The sequence below is a fragment of the Megalops cyprinoides genome, chromosome 9 (assembly GCF_013368585.1).
Source record: "Megalops cyprinoides isolate fMegCyp1 chromosome 9, fMegCyp1.pri, whole genome shotgun sequence".
NCBI classification, from domain to species: Eukaryota; Metazoa; Chordata; class Actinopteri; order Elopiformes; family Megalopidae; genus Megalops; species Megalops cyprinoides.
Window position 1 is genome coordinate 21,947,144 of NC_050591.1, and position 19,463 is coordinate 21,966,606.

The following is a 19,463-nucleotide window of genomic DNA, read 5'->3' on the forward strand; positions in this document are numbered from 1 at the left end:
GATAAGGACAAGAGCCCCCAGGGACTGGCAGAGGAGACATGATGCTGCGCTGGACTTCAAGAGGAAGAACTGAAAGGAACACAGGCACGCAAAGCCAGGCTGGCGGGACGGCTAGTTTAAGACATCAGTGCTGATTAGTGTTTAACAGCTCCGGCGCAGGTATTTAAGAGCGTAGGACTGAACAAACAGAATAATGCATCAGCATCGTCTTCCCTCAGCGGAGACAACCAACGTGCCTCTACCGCCTCATCGCTGGCACTCCGCCAACACCTGAGAGTCAGCACGCGAGAGTCAGCACGCCAATACCGTAGACGTGCACGCTGGCGCTCACGCGTACAACGAAACACAGGTGATTCACGTGACAGGAAGGTGTGTGTGCAAGGCATGGGGCACTGTTTTATACTGGCAGATTAGCCTGCTCTCAGATTACAGTCTTCATCAGGGACCTCACACCCAAGGCTTATACAAATCTGTGCTCTCCCTCTCAGAACACACAGCGAGCACAACGAGACCCATTAGATGACAGGATGACAGTATGTCACAATCCATCAGTGTCCGGCCCACCATGTCCCCACACACAGACTCCCGCCTACTGTCAAAACACACAAATCCGGGACGCTTTCTAAGAAAGGGCGGAGGGATTTTTGGGGGGAGTCTGACAGAGCAGATGAGACTGAAGCTTGGGGACGTTGGTGACTTGTGTAATTGTGACAGTTATGCGTCACACGGGCACAGCTGCGTGTTTGCATGGGGCCGGAGACGGCCCCCAGCTGATGGCTCTGGGAACCAAATTACATCTGATCTGCCTGCTGCCGTCACAGTTTGACATTTCTCCTGGACCCAGGGAGGCCTACCACTAACAGACAGACAGACACACGCACATAGACATATACACACACACACACACACACACACACACACACACACACACACACACACACACACACACATACACACACACACACACAGACACAGACATACGCACACAGACAGACAGACACACACATTCATGCAAACACACACAGCAGTCTTGCTCACACTCAGACACACTTGCGCACACACACACACACACACACACACACACACACACACACAAACACACAAACACACAAACACACGCGCATGCACACAAAGACACACAGGAATTCAGACACACTTGCGCAGTCTCACACATCATGCAGGCAGACACTTGCCCAGGCAAACACAGCAAGCTAGACTGGAAGGGACACTAAAAGGAGAGCGTGAGGAGGGGAGGTCTGGTCATGCTCCGGATGCATCCAGCAGGGAAAGCACTGCTGTTGTGCCACGGACAGGGGGGCTGACAGACATGCCACACTGTCAGCTTCACTCAGTGTCTCTCAGCACCAGCTCTCACCTCACATCACATCACATCACAGGCGTGGCGGCTTCCACACACATGCACACATACAAGCATACACACGAGCACACACATGGATACACACATACAGATACACACACATATACTGTACATACATACACACACATTCACACACACAAACAGACACATGCATACAGACTCTCAGACAGCATCCCTTCTGGCCAAGGCAAAAGGAAGCAATGTTAGTTATTTACAAATGATGTCTGTGTTGTATTTCTAACTGAGCTCCAGGCAAGGAGAGAGAGGGGGGGCTGATCTATTGTATCATTTCTACATTCATTCATCATTCAATCATTCTACCATTTATGTAAGTGTATGTATTCACGTGTACTGTATGCATCCCAGAAAAGCATGCTCATTTTGTTTTGCCAATGCAAATGAATCTTTATCACGTTAATAAAAGTTACTGAACTGAACTGAGCTCAAAGACAGGAGAGAGAGCGGGAGAGAGAAAGGTGGTGTCCTGTTCCACCTTGCTGCTTCCCCCGGAGAGACGGGCGGAGGGAGGGGAGCGAGGGGGACCGCGGGAGAGAGCGCGGGAGAGAGCGCAGGAGCTGCGGTCTTGGGTTAATCAGAGGGAAAACAGGAGCAGATCAGCTGTGCCGTGTTCAATATGTCCCCCCCACAGCACCGCTGCGCCGCGCGCACAGCGGCACAATCCCGTCATCTGTCAGGCCCGCACAGTTTCCATGACAACTAATTTGTCCATCTACCTCCTGCCCCTGCTACCCACCTAGTAATCTGAGGCAGTAGAGAGAGAGAGAGAGAGAGAGAGAGAGGCAGAGGGAGAAGGAGAGGGGGAGCGAGAGACAGGGAGAGGGAGAGAGAAACAGCAAAGGGCCTGAGAGAGATAGATAGCGAAATGAGAGAGCACAGGACTGTGCATAGTTGCCCGGTGTTGGCCCGTATCCATGGTGACCTGTGGCGCCATGCAGTGTTCCCACTGACATCACACCTGTTGGTGAGGAGCAGAGTCAAACAGGGTCTGCATTTGAGAGAGTGTCTGTGTGTGTGTGTGTGTGTGTGTGTGTGTGTGTGTGTGTGTGTGTGTGTGAGAGAGAGAGAGAGAAGAGGGAAAGAGACCACATCATGGGCTTTATTATTTATAGCCTTAATGAGTGTGTAATGGGTTGCTGATTGACTTCTGCTTCCTCGTGTTCTGTACACAAACCCACGTCACTGGCTCAGGTCCACAGAGGGAGAGGGGACAGGCTGTGACCCGGATGGGGTCCACGCTGCTCCGTGCAGAGCCACGTGAGGCAGGCATCTCCGGGACCACATGCCAGTTTTAGACAGATCTGTGGGAGGATAAAACTTCTCCCGCCTGCGGGGAAAGAAAGTGCCAAGAGAGATTCAGCCAATTGGAGCTGAGCAGCAGGGGGCGGTGAGGAGGCAGGGGCAGCAGGGTGCCACCGCCTTGGGGTGCGGGGGGCCACACAGCCCAAAAAGACTCTCCCCTGATGAGTGCACAGCAGCATGTCACCTATGTCCTATGTCCACCTGTCCATAACCCCCTCCACAACCACACCTGCTACCGCCCTGTTGAGGACCCTACCAGCAAAAAGGAACAGCTGTACCCGGCAAATACCGCAGCAGCACCCGCCCACCTCGGCTGGCGAATCACTGCAGCCTCCTGAGTGGCCGGCTGGTGCCGACGCTTGTACCTGTAAATATTTCATGCGCTCCTCATGGCTGAGTACTTTCAACAGATTTCATTACAGAACAATCCGCTGAGCACCCCGTTTCCTTAAATGGCTCCATTCTGCCGCTCTGTTTGAGCCATGCTGTGTGGGGGAGGGGATGAGGGGGACCAGACGGAGCGTGGCGATAAACCGTCGCTCCGTGTACACCCCTGAACGCGCATTCACCGCGACGACTTCCTACATCTCGCTAAATATAGACGGACACTCACACACAGGCAGGGAGGATGCAGGAAGGACGCGAAATCTTTAGAAACTCAAAAGTTAGCAGAACTCCTGTCAGATTCCTTCAGTATGATTGACTGATTCCAGCACTCACTGGAGTGGCATGGCTGCAAGGCATTCTGAGTTACCAAGGTTCTGTGTCTTTGGCCCACAACAGCAAAGGTACCAGGATCCATTCTGTTCCGTACAGTCCACAGAAAAACAATTCAGGCCAATTGACATGGAAATGAATCATATTCAGGTACAGAGCATTGCTTGCAGCTCTCTGTACATGCATCCCTACCCCGCCCTTTATCCATGAATGGCGCCACCTCGCATGCAGGGGTGCACCAGTGAGAAGGTGGGGCCACACCCTTAGGTGATTCTCAGTTCACACATCCCAGACTGTATGGAACCTCAAGTACTTTCAATTTTAACCCTCGCGCAACCTCTCTCAATGCAGCACCTTGACCCTCCATGAAGAATTTACCCGCCGTTACCGGATCACTGCAGCTGAGATTTCATTTCTGGGATCTCCGGCTACAGTACACTGTGATGTCACAGACCTGTCAGTCACAGGGCAACAGCACTCTCTCCTTCTGCCGTTCTCTCCTCCCTCCCCTCCAGCCCTACTCTCCCTTACCAAAGAATGACTTTGCCCCCTGCTGGTAAACTGATGCGACAGAGATTAGACAGACATTTCTACATCTGAAACGAATAAAGGTGTTTCAGTTCTACTGCTATAGCGCTGCTATAGTTTTTGACCATTCCTGCGGGTCCACTCTGGTACAAATGATAGAACTGAATGCAGGCCAGTTTCACAGAGCTTTCATCTTCAGTGAATAATCCGCACAATAACGCCTCTCCCACCGAGTGATTATGACGCATCCAACAAACATCCATCCAATTACGAGGAACCTACTAACAGAAAAAAGGTTATTGTCTGAGAGCCACATAATCAAATCAATGTGTTCTTTTCTGTGATGTACACCCAGGGACTCCTTGCTAGTCACAGCCATTAGAACAATAACGCGAAAAATCTCAAGTACCCACAAATGAAGCCCTTCCCACACAGGCAGACAAAGAGGACACCTGAAACAACAACACGTGAGTTATAAGAGTTACCCGGGACTGCAGCAGAATATGTCTTATGTCTTCTCAAATTCTCAGATCACTACACTTCCCAAATGATATATAATATTGCTCTATTCTGAGCCACGTAAGTAAAGTGTGGAATTAGTTTAGATCTGTGAATATCTGTATTCTTATTTTTTTATTTACAAGCTTCACTTTTTGATTTTTACAATACTTTAACTAAACACTGACAGGCATTTATAATAACTTAAAGCAGTCAATTCATGTCTCTGCCTCTGGTCTAGGTTGTCTAGATGTCATATTCCCCTTTGAATTCAGCTTCCTCTCTAGCCATGATGTCCTATCAGCCTCTCCACACACAGGCAAGTCCTCACACAGAGCAGCTGTAATATTCTGTGAGATTCAGCTGTTTTTCATGAGCCCCTCAAGTGGAGTGGGCTTTGGACCAAGGGAAGAATATTACTCTCACCTGAATAAGCCTGTCTCACATTCCCTATCTCCCTCTTCACATCTATCACTCTCTCTCCTTCTGCCCTATGCATCCCTCCATATTACCCCCCTATCCTTACACCCCTCTCTCCAGCCATCTCTTTTCCTCCCTCTTCCCCCTCTCTCTGCCTTTTCTCCTTACTACTTTGTTCATTCCATTTTTCTCCCGCTCTTTTTTATTCTCCCTCTATTTTTACTTTCACTAATAAGAGCATGCATAAAGAACAAAGAATTTTAAAGAAGTAAAGAACTATGCAGTTTTTCTTTTGTCTGGGGGTGTTTGTGTAGGTTTTTAAATTTCTTCTGTTTTGTTCCTGTTTAATTGTGCTCCTTTTGATGGCTGTTCAGTGAAGAGCCATCCCTCCCTCCATCCCTCTACCCGCTCTCTCTCCCTCAGTCTGCAGTCTCCTTCGCAGGGATTACCTCTACTCCCTCTCTCTGCAGAGCATCGGAGGAAAGACAAACAGAGGAGCAGGTGTGGGCTGGTGGGGGCTGGGGGTATCCTGACGGAGGCGCCGCTGGTTAGAATGCAGGAGACGCCACAGACAGAGTTTAGTGTGTCTGAGAGCAGGACCAGGATCTGCACAGTTTGTTTGCATTTGATCAGAGGGTTTACCCAGCACGCCCCCCCCCCAAACACACACACACACAGAGACCAACCTGCGCAAACCCAGATTCTCCCCTCTTAGGGCTACCACCAAATTAGAGCCAGTCTCTCATTCCTTCTTCTTTCCTCATCCCTCCTTTCCTTTCTGAGGGATTTGCCTGTTTGTCATGGTTATGAATGGATTACAAGGAGTGTAGAAAAAAATCCCAACAAAAATAAAGCAGAAAGGGATGATGGAGCCATGATCGGAGAGACACCAAAATGAGGGCTCGATGCTTATTTTGAAATGTGGTTGCCTGGCTGTCCTGTTTTATTGCATTATAAGTGCATCCACACTTTTATTGTTCTCTTTGGGCCAATAACACTTGGAAATTTATAAAACAATATTCATCTTCGTGAGACTGTTTGAAGAAAACTGGAGACTTGTAGGCTCTATTTCTCTCCTCAGCTTCAAATCTCCCCTTTACAATACAAATCAAGGTCATCAAATGGCAACTGCCTATACCACTAACAAGGGGATACTGTATATTTAAGCAATTTCTTAGTTAGCCTACATGAGTAGAAAAGCACAATAATGTGTAGTGCTTTACATATCAGAGAACCTATTTGACTGCAGATAACCTCATCAATATGCACACATTTCTCAAAAATCAGCACCTCAACCAAGCAAAATTTAAGGTAGCTTGTATGTGGGCCAGCTAGCTACATACAAACCCATGTTCACAAGCAAAATAAAATGAGATGGCCTCATCACAGTGCAGACCAACACAATAAATAATTCCATTTCTCTTGGGGAAGCAGCAAATCATAGACACATTTCCTAGCTAGCTTGCTTGCTATTGCTAGTAGTTCAGTTGAGTTAAAGACATCACAATTCAACTTCAATTACAATTCAATCTACCATTGTAAAGTAACAAACACAGTACTCTTTTTCTAATGAATTAAATTCAATTCAAAAAGATGTAGAGAAAAAATAAAATGTGTCACTAGCAAGGACTTTTCACTTAACAACGCTGCAAACTGTGACTTGGTTAGCAGAGTGGTGTCTCAAAGTGCTTGCCTGAGTCAAGATAAGTGGGCAAATCAGAGATATGCTGACTACTCCAATCACAGTGTTCATGTATTGACTGGCAGTAGTACTGTCAATTACAAACTCTCTTGATCAATGATATTTGGTTGCCCTGGGCAACCCTCCAACATTAATGTTGAGCCCTTGGAGATGTACAGATAAAAAGAGCAAAAGACCAAGAGAGGGAGGAGAGGGAAATAAAGAATCTATACTAGTCAGTATAAGCCACTGTGGCCAAAATAAGCCTCAGCAGTTGGTTAAAGTTAAAGTGGTCAGTATAAGCTAGAATGGTTGGTGTAAGATACCGTGGTCAGTATGAGCCACAGTGGGGCAGCACTGAGTGAATTACTGCATAACTGAGTAACTTCACCTTCACTGTCAGCAATTCATGCAGCTGCTGCTGTGTAATTTTTGGCAGATGAGTGCGGTTGGCGACGTCCAACCTCTGCTACCTGCCACACTCATCTCAGATCTGCTGACCATAGCTTTCCTTTACAAACACACTAATCAGCTGCATCACTGAGTCACCAAGGGGACTGGGACAAGGACACCAAGGGGTCAACATAGAGGTGGAGTGGACAGTCACCTTCATTACCAAGCCACCAAGGAGGTTGTCAGGGCAACACAGGCACGCATAAGGAGTTGCCACTCGGTGGCAGGGAAAGAGAGGCAACATGGGGTCCTCACAGACAAAACTGCACCAAGCCCATGGGCCCTGTGGAGTAGGGGGTTATTAAGGTAATTTCCCTCTGCCAGGAGTGCTAGTGCTGCACAGCTGTAAGCAGCACACTACTGCTGTCCTGAAAACCTATGCTGCCAGTCTAGCCATTAAACTGTGTGTGACAGAGGCAGAGAGTAACAGCACAGGTAAGCCACAGGTATAGCTGACTGCCTCAGGTGTAAACAGCCAGTGATCTGCACATAACACAGATGAGGTGTGCACAACATCAGTGCTTTTAATGAGCCGCACACATGCATGCACACACACACACACACACGCACGCACGTACACACATGCGCTCGCGAGCGCGCACACACACACACGCACGCGCACGCGCACGCGCACGCGCACACACACACACACACACGCACACGCACGCGCACACACACACACACACACGCACACGCACAAGGACATACAGAGGTCTGAAGTGCCGGTGCTTTTCATTATTGGCAGCTTTCCTGTGGGAATGTGCTATTTTTCATCCCTGCATACTGGCAGAGTGGGCATTCGGCCTGCTCTTACATCCCGCCACAACTGCTTTCTTTATACTCTAACTACTGTGCAGAGCGCAGAGCGAACGGTACGCAGTGTGAGCAGTACGCAGTGTGAGCGGTACGCAGTGTGAGCGGTACGCAGTGTGAGCGGTACGCAGTGTGAGCGGTACGCAGTGTGAGCGGTACGCAGTGTGAGCAGTACGCAGTGTGAGCAGTACGCAGTGTGAACAGTACGCAGTGTGAACAGTACGCAGTGTGAACAGTACGCAGCATTCAGTGTGAACTGTGCGTTATGTGAACAGTACGCAGTGCAAACACTGTACCGTATTCAGTGTGAACAGTGAGAAATGCCAACAGTAAGCAGTGCGAACAGTAAGCAGTGCGAACAGTACATGGTGTAACTCTGAACTCCAGGCAGTGGATTTTGAGAGTGTGCAGTGGGTATTTGTTAAATGGCGTACATAAAGAGTGCTTCTTCTGCTCTGTTCCCTCTGGGGGTGCTGAGGATGCGCGGGACTGGCGCACGCCCGATTCCTAGGTGAGATGGCCAATTTAATTACATCTGACTCCAAGTGATGGCATCTACTGCGCTTCACCGGATCTGCAGGAAATTAGAAGCGGTCAAATGTTGGAGAGGCCGCGGGCGTCATGCAGTAATTACTGTAGTCACTTCCGAAAGTTCTGCCTCATCGAAAATTTCGCTCGCAGGCTGCAGCCGGTCATCAGCCGAACCGTGACTCACTGCTGCTCTTCCTCAAAAGCGCTGACGGTATCGGAACGTCTTCTTCAAACCTTTCCAGGCACCAGTGGCACCTGTGATATCTTCAGCACCTTGGCCACAGGTTCAGTGTATATAAACAAGAGAGGCGACACAAAGCCCATTGGCACATCTTAAACCTGCACATGTTCAAGTCATCAGTGTCTCTGTCACCTTCTGACAATAAATAAATGCGCAGCGGGGACCAATATCACACTTTTTACTGAACACTCTCTGCTGCCGCTACGTGCTGCTCGGGGGACAAAAGGACCAATAGATTGCTTTTTAAAAGACATGTAGAGGTTGTCATAGAAACTGCAGGCAGCAAAACATGTTTTAAGCCAGTTTCAGCGCACAACAGGCCACAGCTCCCCTTCTCACGCACACCGAGGCTTCTGGGTAATCACCCCCCGCCTCATCCACAAATTAGCCGCAGTGGGGCTTGGCGCCTCCCACCGCCCGCCCGGCGAACTCTCTGCCGACCCCCAGCTGGAGCGAGAGTTTACCGCTGCGGGGTCTGGTGTAGAGACGGGCCGTTGTTGAGGGGATCGTTTCAGACTGGCTGTTCGGGCACGGACTGTATCACAGCGGCAGCTGGTTGCAATGGCTTGTTCAATACTTTAGTCAATAATAATATTTTGACTAAAACGTCCTGTTCGATTTTCTGCAATGGTGCACTCGGGCAATTCTTCATTTTACAATAAAAGCGCAACATTCTGAGTTGTTCCATAGCCTGAAGGTGTATAAATAAAAAAAGAGGAAAAACACCAGCATTAGACGAGGACTCAGGCATTGCGTACAAGCTGAGCCTACCTGTTTTACTGTGTCTCTGTGTATAATGATGGGCAATGCACTGCAGCACACTTTTCTCAAATTTTATTCAAAGAAAACGATTCTCTGGCGGCTGGCCACAGACAGCTCACTCTGACAGAAAGGGTATTTAATGCTGGTTAAAAAAATGCATACTGCACACACACGTACGCATACACACACACGGTGGTGCACACAAAGGTGCTTGCTGTAGCTGACTCATCTGTTTAGTAAAAAGCACAACACTTGATGACAAAGGATATTTGAGCTTTTCCCACCGTTTTAAAATGCATCTTGATTCCCTGCCGTTGTGCAGATGCTTGTCAGTAGAGACTTATACAGTTACATGTAATGACGCTGTTGCATCAGTAGAGGGCACTCAATTCATTACAAAAAGAATTGCACCAAGGGGACTACATGCTGAATTCATTACGGAGAGCCTCTAGTCGATGTCAAACTCAATTCCCAAACAGCCTTGGATATGCTGGTTTAGTTCCCCCTGGCTTAATTAGTTCAATTAATTAATTGTGTACATATTTACAACTCTTAAAACAGAGTCCTTAAAACATTTAGTTAAGATCTTTAGTTAATAGTTGAGTTAGGATCATTGGCACAACTTTCAGATTTGATTTATCATTTAATGAGAAGCAGAAACAAAAAAAAAACATTAAAAAGTACAGCAAAATACAAGCAGATTTTGAAATGAAAACAGACAATGTTGCCCTTCAATAAAAAGCAATTACTTGTCAAGTAACATTCTACAGGGGGAAAAATAAGTTGTTTGGAGAGTAAACAGCAAAAAAAAAGTTTCTGGGGAATACTTCCAATTCTACGTCAATATTTCTCCACAGGACTGAACTGGATGAGGTCAAAACATTTCAACAGAGAAGATTGAAGTATACAAAAAAAAGTTTCATCGTTCCTCTAATCAACATTATGAGAACTACCACTGTAGGCATCCCCCACGATGTTCAAATGCTGCATTTAGAAAAAAAAAAGACTCAATAGAAACATTTCTGCACACCCACTTCCCTCTGCTGGTCAGAGAATTATACTGCAGTCTGCTACTAAATTCTTAATAGGTTTGTTCAAACAGGAGAATGGCTGCAGTGAAAAGACCTATTTAAACTAAAATAGGAAGCCTGTTGTTTGAACAATGGCTAGAGATCTGGCTTTGTCATCAAAAGCACGTATTCACAGGGAGTGTAGCTTCCTGTACAGGAGAGACACTGACAAGGAAGGGGGCATGAGGGTAGTGACTGAAATGGGTATGGGTTGGGTAGGTGAGGTAGAAGAGGAAAGAGGGGTTTGTAGCATGATTGCGGACAGGAAGCACACAGCACTGCAAAACTGAACATCAATCTCTGACAGAGGCCTCGTCCCGCGGGGCCACCTCCGCGACCAGCGGTGGTCATTACTGTCAAGCTCATCTTTGCCACCGCCGCTGGTGGCACAGGACAGATCTCAGCCAATGAGCATGCTTGGACAAAAAGCTGTTGACCCACCTCCCCCATATCTCAGACGCCCCCCCCCCCCCCCCTTCCTGGAAGCCCCGCCCCCTCCCCCGGGCGGTCACTCACTCCGGCACTTGGCGCAGCGGCCCTTGTCGTATTCCAGCAGCTCGGCGGAGCGGCTGCGCTCGCTGATGGAGCGCCGCAGGCCCCCCTCCTCCCGCAGACGCGCCGCCTCCTCTTTGGCGTACACCCCGAGCTCCTGGGTGTACCTGCCATACATCTGTACAGAGAGGGGGAGGGAGAGGGTCAGCGAGGAGGAGGACGAGCTACAGGACAGGGTGAATTACACATTAAAGCAGGTTTAATACTTTAATACTTGTAGTAACGTAATAAGTAATCGTCATTATTGCCATTATAACCCTGGCGTGAATGCGTGCCCTAAGGAGGTCACCACAGCTATGCCTGACCACACTTACCTGTGCAGGGGCAGTGAAGGCAGCACTTAGCACAGGGTGTGACACAGAGGTGTTAGAGCCTCAGACCTCCCACACAGCATTAATCTGCTGAAAAGAGCCTGAAAATGCTCCAGCCTGATCCTAATTCAGCCCATCAATTTCACACACCGCCATAAAAATCGACCGGGCGTTTTATGCACTACAGGCCTGGGAGACTTTGCCATCCCGGCAGCAGATAGAGACACAACGGCAGTGCATGCTGGGAGAGGAGTGTGGGATCAATACCCGAGCAAAGACCAGGTGATAGATAGGGGGAGTGGATGGGGGAGGGGTGGTCCACAGGACCTCCCAACAACCCCACCTCCTCTCGTGTCCACAGGAACCGTTCCAAACTCCATCCCGAAAGTACTTTTGCCCATAGAGGAAACGCGCCGATCCAAGTTTGTCCAGGTGCAGAGTCACCCCTATCAGAGCGGGAGGCTGCAGGTCAGAGTGGAAGACCACCCTGACCTCCTGCCCTATACCGCTGCAGGCCTGATAAGGAGTTGGACTGACTCCCGCTAGAATAACCCCAAACTCCAGACAAGCAACAGCGCCAGCCGGCGCCGCTGTGTTCCAAAGGTCATCTCCCTATAAATCTCCACACACACACACACACACACACACACACACACACACACAGCAAGCAGAGATGCGCATGCGCTCTCACACACTCACACACACACACACACACACACACACAACAAGGACAGATATACACACACACAAACACACACACACACACACACACAAAAAAAACACAGAGACACAAGCGCCCACACACACACACACACACACACACACACACACACATATATACACACACACACACACACACACACACACACACACATATATATATACACACACACACACACACACACACACACACACAATCACAAGCATACTTCTATGGCCATTAATGTAGGGGATTGATTGAACTTTATAGATCCATTTTTCCATTCTCCTCAGCACCAGATTAACAATCTTCAGCACAACACAAAAGACCCTCCTCCTCAGTTTTCCTTCCTCTTGCCCTGTCTGCTGGACACAAGTGGACGCATATCAGATGCCACATCACTCAAAATGTGTGTGTGTGTGTGTGTGTGTGTGTGTGCGCACGCCTGCCATAGAGGGCACCCAAAGAAAGCTCTAGGAGGCAGCAGAAATGAGCACAGAAACCGGAAGTACACTCCACTGTGACTCCCGCCTTCCCCAGAGGACAATAAAAGCACGGGAAACACTAATGACTTCCCAGATGACAGCAGGGGCACTCAGAACCTGACCTCTGGGACAGCACATACAGAGCCAGCACAATGGGACAGCAGACAGAGCCAGCACAATGGGTGGAGAGACGCTGTGGTCGGCGTGCGCGCGCCAACCACAGAGCACCAAACAGAGGAGATCATTGTGAGCGGTCTGTGGTCACAGCACGCACTCAGCGAGGGACAGAGTGACACGAGCCAGCATTCACTTAGTAAGGGGCGGAGGGGTTCATGGCCAGAGCACTCCTTCAAAGCAGAGATCCGGGTGCAAGTTTTCTCCATCACATGAGCACTGGTGTGGGCTGTGAGCTGCAACCATCTGCACATGAACAGAAAGAGAGCGAGCTGGAAGAGCTCGTTTCTGACGTGCTGGAAAAAGCTTCAGGCACACAGCGTCAGACAGGGGGACAAGAGGAAGTTCTCCCAGCTCCAACTCCACTCCAAGCAGATCCTGAGAGCACACAGGCCAGATGGATGGATGCATGGATGGAGAGTCAAATACACACATCCCACATACCCTGCCTGCCCTTACACACTCCTGACCACTCAGCCATTGCACAGCACATCCTGCTACGTGCAGCCTAAACACACATCCGCCTGTCCATGTACACACACACACACCCCACTGCCAGTCTGCTTGCCTCACTCTGCAGTTAGAAAAGTGGGCTCATTCATTGAGACATATGTGACACTTCCAGAGGGGAAACCAATGAGCTAAAACAGACACACACACACACCCCCGCACACATACACATATATACATATTGACACACACACACACTGTGACAGAGTGCTGTCACTATGGTTGAGTATGCACTCTGACTGCCATACCCACGAGCCTGGCTCTTTGGCATTGCGGTCAAAGCTGCAGTTTGGTACCCCGTAGACCTGGGTTCGAGGCTGGGTGGGGTGACTGCTCTCGCCCTTCGCCACACACACACACCCACACCAGCTCCACCACCCCCAACATCCTCCCAGTACAGCAATTCCATCCATACCAAATGGCACTCTGCTGATAGGAGACATTTCATGGTATAGCGATTTGTGAACTGCATTTTTAAATTCTGGCTACAAAGCAGTTAGTGAATTCTCCACGGTCTCCTCACAAACACCTAAACCTTGCCTGCAGAGATTTAGAAGAACTCTGCAGTTTCAAAGAAATCTCAGAGGGTCAGTGCCTGTGTGAAGTTAAAGACACACAGTTCAGCTACTGTACTAGGGCTTTCACGTCATTTTAAACACACATGCACGCAGCAAACACATTACACGAATCCGACGTATACAGCACATACGCATACAACACAGACACACACAGACACCACACGATATCATTTCTCTCCCATGTCACACTCATCTCTCTCACTCACCCCCCTACAGTATGCACACAAACACACTCATAAGCATTCATGCTCTGCAGCAGCCATGCAGTCCCACTCACTTCAACACCAACTACCACCCACACACATGTCCAGCACACGCACACATGTAGTGACGCTTCACGAAGACGAGACAGAGCTGAGAAGAGATGGATCATACTTGACCACTAAAAACGTGACCCAGGATTGCCTGACTTTTTGGGTAATCTACAGAACAAGGTCATTAGCCAATTACCCTGTCCTGACAGACTGTTGGCTAAACATGTAGCACCGATTAGCAGGAGATAGTGAGGGCTAAGCTTGCTTTTAGCACCTTGCAAACACCCCTGTCGCATTATCGCTGGCAAGAGCGGCTATTTTTAGTGCTTTCATTCATGCCCACTGGCAACAAACATTCACCTGAATATCTTTATGCCATTAAAGCCCCACTGTGCTGGGACACTGAGGGAGAGGTTAAGGGCCACTCTCCTACAGGACGTTTTCACTCTAACGGCTGGCTGAGCTATTGTGACCTTTTTTTGACATGGACTTCTTCAAGTTCTCCTGACCCAAAGGATCCCAGAAAATGTAACGGCTAGGGGAATTTCAGAATATAGTGCCACTAATTTTTTTTATCCTTTCATACTATTGGCAACAATCTAAATTTGACAGGCTTTATGTTACACTAATTATCAAGTAAAATATTTTAATATATTTCTTTTGGATGTATACTATAAGTGCCTGCTGTCCCCATATATTTCCCCCACAATAATTTATTTATTTGTTCAAAATATATACTACAGGGAGCTGTGTCAATGCAACTTGTTGTGTCTGATGCAGCACCAGTGAATTTAGTGAAACTAAACTGACACAGACACAGCAAGAGAAAAGACAAATAGAAAAGGAGAGAGGAAGACAGAGAATGAGCCACAGAGAGAGACATACAGAACCTCTGTCAGAGACCTCTAATACTCAGAGTTCATCAGAGAAGGACCCAGATGCCCTGGTCAATGGATTGGCCTAATTAAAGTCTGTTTACATAAAAGCATCCATCGCATTGCTGCACCTGGCATTAGAGTGCTGGCTCTTATTGTCAGTAAAGAGTCTACTGCCCCTGAGGATCAGTAATCATTCCTAATGCAGACCTTGGTGTCATTCTTAATGGAGAGCTAGGAATGAGGCTGGGTGTGACCATGGCTTTAATAGACAGGTCAAAATGATTCTCTGAATCAACTCTGGGAATGGGACAGACTGAATTCTGGGAAGGGCACGCAATGAATTCTGGAAAAGCCATAAAATGAATTCTGAGAAAGCCAAAGAAGTTGTAGGAAGCTGACACATCCCTGCCACTTTTGAAGTGAGGAGTCAGGAAAGGGACAAACATCTCAAAAGGGCAGCACTGAGTGAACTGTCCCGGGCGATGCCACCTCTGACACAGCCCCACCCCTCCACGAGACATCAGCTGACCTTCGCCCAAACTTCATCAGCAGGACAGGGAGGGCCACTCTGGCGGCACAGTCCGGGGTGCTCTCTTGGCTTGTACTCTGTTTTATTTCCTTGGCAGAAGTCCTTATCTCAGGTGACTTACCCAATTTAAATTTAAAAGAGTTCATCCGTTTATTACAGATCCGTATCTACTGAGGCAATTCAGGTCAAGTACCTCACTGAGGGGAACAACAGGAGTGCCCCACCTGGGACTCAAACCCGCATCCATCTGGTTCCAATCCCGTTTCATTACGCCAAACTCCCGCACGCAGGGCCCCGGGCTGAGTGTAGCAGCTGTCAGTGCCTGCCAGAGGCTCCAGAGCCGTGGCCTGAGCACTTGACCCCCAGACAGCGCGAGTCAAGTGCTGCACACTGATGACAGAACCCTCACATGAGTAAACACAGGAGATCTGGCCCTACGCAGCGTCTGATGCTGCCTGTCAGAGCCCGGGTAGCGCAAAGGAGACGGGGGAGGGGGCAGCTGCAGGCCAAGGATTGACAGGGCAGCACTCCGGCGGACAATGTGCAGGCCCTCGCTTTCACTGTACAGAGTAAACACCGGCCGACCCTGCTCGTTAAGCACGTGATTAATGGATCCGAGAGCATGGCCTGTGCTGGAAAAGGACAGGAGAGGAAAAGAGTGGAGCATCATGGGACTTCCTCAAAGAGTACAACTGCGATGGCGAAAAAGTCCCTTCCACACAGGAAGTTCAGGCCTCGAGAGAATGCAAGAGTTGCGCTCGTCTTCGCTGCAGGCTCCGGCCAATTCTACCCACAAGGCACTGCATGGCTGCAGGGGCAGCACGCACAATTCACCGCGGATGCACTAAAGGGTTTAATTTGAAAAGCGTCAAACACATCAGAAGAAGCTCGTTAAAGGAGAGAGTTTAAAAATACCTCCTCACAGATGTGGCGCTCGAAAGTGAAATAAAAAAGCATCGGACAAGGAACAAAAACACATTTAGGAACAAAGACTTATTTTGACTGGAAACCTATCATTACTCCGAGTATAGCGACGCGTACAGCACAGAAAAACAGAACCTCCACATGTTTGTCTGAGGTTAAATTGAACCCAGATGAATGAAAGTAGGAAGTGCAGAGATTTTTCCACAGCTGTGCTCCGTTTGCCACTACACGGGCAAGTTGGCACACTATGAGTTAACTCTGTTAGTCCTCAGATCACAAACTTTTTGCTCTGTGTTCCAGACACTAGCCCTGGCCCACGACAGGCACAGATTAATCCTGCTAATCCCCCCAGGCCGTGGTGCCTGCCTGAAGTTTGGGGGGGGGGGGGGGGGGGTGTACAGCGAGCGTGCCATCGCCACCGCCACACCTCAGTCCCACCATGTGCCATGAGCTGTGACCCTGATAAACCTGGTCTCTCTGATGCATCGCAATACACCTAGCAACCCATGAGGAGTGCCATCTGTGCAGTCCCTGCACTTCTGCCCTTTGGCCGTGCAGAAATCCCTCTCCGCAGTCTCCAGTTTGGTCAGATGTCAGGCTTCACACCACACACCCGTTCAAGCCAGCACAAGGAAGCTATACTCAGCCACTACAGAAACAAGTGAAACAGACAAAGACGTAATCTTCGAAACTGTGATGCCTGTTCTCTCCAGCGTCCCATCATCCTACATAGGTAGGTGGGGACTGGGGGGGGCAGACGGCTCTGGGCGACCTACACCACACATGTGACAGGAGGAGCCACAGACCACACCCATAACACCCCAGCACCAACAATCCTTCACCTACAAGAGGGAGACATCTGAGGCAGAGGGGTACATATGAGCCACAACACCCCCTAGCACACACATGCACATGTACATAGCACTGTTTGAATGGGAGGCATCACAAAGCCCTAGGACCCTCCCCACCCCCATCACCTGTTATAGGAAGGGATGACATCATCCAAGAGCTGCCCACCTGGGCCTTACTTCTGTTGGCCGCATTCCTTTGCCCAGAGATAATCAACAGTAAATGAGGAAGTTGGCCTGTTTAAAAGTGAGAAGTCATGCGGTAAGCTTTGGCAAGTTGCTGTCGTAACGGTGTTTTGTTCCCCTGCAGTGATGTTACCGGAACCCGTCACTCCCCAGCCACAAAGGTTGGCTTTCAGACGCCCGAGCTCGCTGGGCTGCGACCCGGCAACCACACTCACTCCATCAAACTGTCAGCCCCTTCTCCCGCTGGACCCGCCCCACTCTCCGTACTGGACAGCAGAATGGTGCAGCGGTTGGGGAGACAGGGTTGTAATCATAGGCATTAGAAGGCCGTGGGTTCAAACCCCCGGCGGAGTACTGCAGAATTATGCTGGAGCAGAGCTTCTGCAATACTTCAGTAAACTAGAGCTGCACACTGCATCAGCTATAGAGCTCAGTTACTCCTTCCTTGTCCCAGAGTCAACCATTTCATTACATTTCATTCAAATCCGCCAGTACCCTTCTCAGTGAGCCTGTGCACTGGCAGACATATGCAGGGGTGAACACTGACCAGCTGTACAAATGCAAACAACACATATCTAATCTGGCCTGGACAAGGGTGTCTATGAAGTGAATAAATGATGTCATGTCTCTTTAGCCTGGTCCAGGAAGACAAAGAAAAGGGTCTAGATGCAGAATTGTGTCTCAAGTGAAGTTATCTTGCAACTAGTATGTGCTTTTGATCTTTGAGGAAGGAGCCTGTGTGTGGCAACTCTGAGGGCCAGGATTTAAGTGCAACATGGTGTAGGCAGAGTCACTGAAGATGAATTCCCAAACTCTCACACTTTTCTGGTATAACATCCCTGACATGTACCTACCTGCATTAACAGCTAACATTTATCATAAACATGTTTGCTATACATAATGCCTCAAACCTCTGCAAAAAAAAAAAAAAAGTCTGCAGTTTAGACCTACAATGCTCAGATTACAAGTCCTATTCTTCAAGCCTAAGAAGATATTCTTTAAAATCACCTCTTTAAGATTTAAAGAACCTCTTTAAGCAACTGAAAGAAGCAGTACCTACCTATAGTACCTAACATATTCCGATTCTGTCAGATTTTATGTCCAAAAGTCTGACTCCCTCTCTTACTCCAGTGTTGATTATGGGTTATCGTACTGCTCTGGTTTCTCTCTCATTTGCTGTTGGAGAAAACAGAGGCCACCACAGGAGCTCCACTAAAAAAATAAACCCCTTTACTGAGGTACCCAGTCTCACAGCCAATGGCTCCATTTCCATCAGTAGTATCAGAGCTGACTGTAGAGAGCTGCTGTGAGACAAGCTCATTAGAAACCGGTGTAGTTCATATTTAACTCTGAGAGCGCTGACTTCCTCCATTCTACTTGCCGAGACAAGTTAACAGCCACTGTACACTCTGCTGCCTTTGTGCACCGTTAATGAAATGGAAACATTGTGTCTGTGAATAAAATACACAGCCACCAGGTCATCAGGGGGGCATGAATTTGGGTTCCTGCGGCAGTTCAGACAGCGAGGAAGGACTGCTATAGGAGAGGGGAATCAGGCAGGTTTTGATATTACAGCCCCACTCTGAGGTTACACCCTGGGTGAGCCCGCATTCTGGTTCTGCATCCCCACTCTCAGTTCCTGCTCCTTCCCTGACCTTTGAGCAGCATAGTGCGCATTACTTGAATAGTTTAATTGAGAGACGGGAGAGGAGAGTTGCAGTGCGGGAGGAACAAAAGAGTGAGAGGAGGACAAAGGTACACATTGTTTGGACCAATGCAGAGCCCAATGGAAAAGCGTCTTTGCAGCGCCACCTCTCACCTCTCCTTCCCTCCGTCAAGGATTAATAAGTGAACAAGCAGAGCGGCAGTTGGTCTCTCCACACGGCTCAACACAGAACCTCACACATCGTGAGTGTGTCTGTGTTGTTTTTCTGTCTGAATGCTTTGCTTAAGTACCCAATATTCACAAACACAAATGTCTGAACATACAGAAACCTAAAGGATCTGAACGAACCAGACGTCATACATGCTTGAACACAGAGAAACAGCACACACCCGAAACCAGAAAATGAGCCAACTGTGATTTCTGTGGGTTTCTGAATGCATGTACTGGGGATCTGAG

At 48.7% G+C, this 19,463-nt stretch overlaps 1 protein-coding gene across 2 annotated transcripts in view; it reads right to left on the reverse strand.

Moving 5' to 3' along the window:
* Nucleotides 1-19,463, reverse strand: part of LOC118782633 (chloride channel protein 2-like) — a 109,693-nt gene that overhangs the window by 63,644 nt on the left and 26,586 nt on the right. For both annotated transcript variants that reach the window (XM_036536032.1, XM_036536031.1), the window contains exon 2: nucleotides 10,929-11,082. In XM_036536032.1, the coding sequence (XP_036391925.1) occupies nucleotides 10,929-11,082 (154 nt within the window). The remainder of the gene's footprint in view (nucleotides 1-10,928; nucleotides 11,083-19,463) is intronic.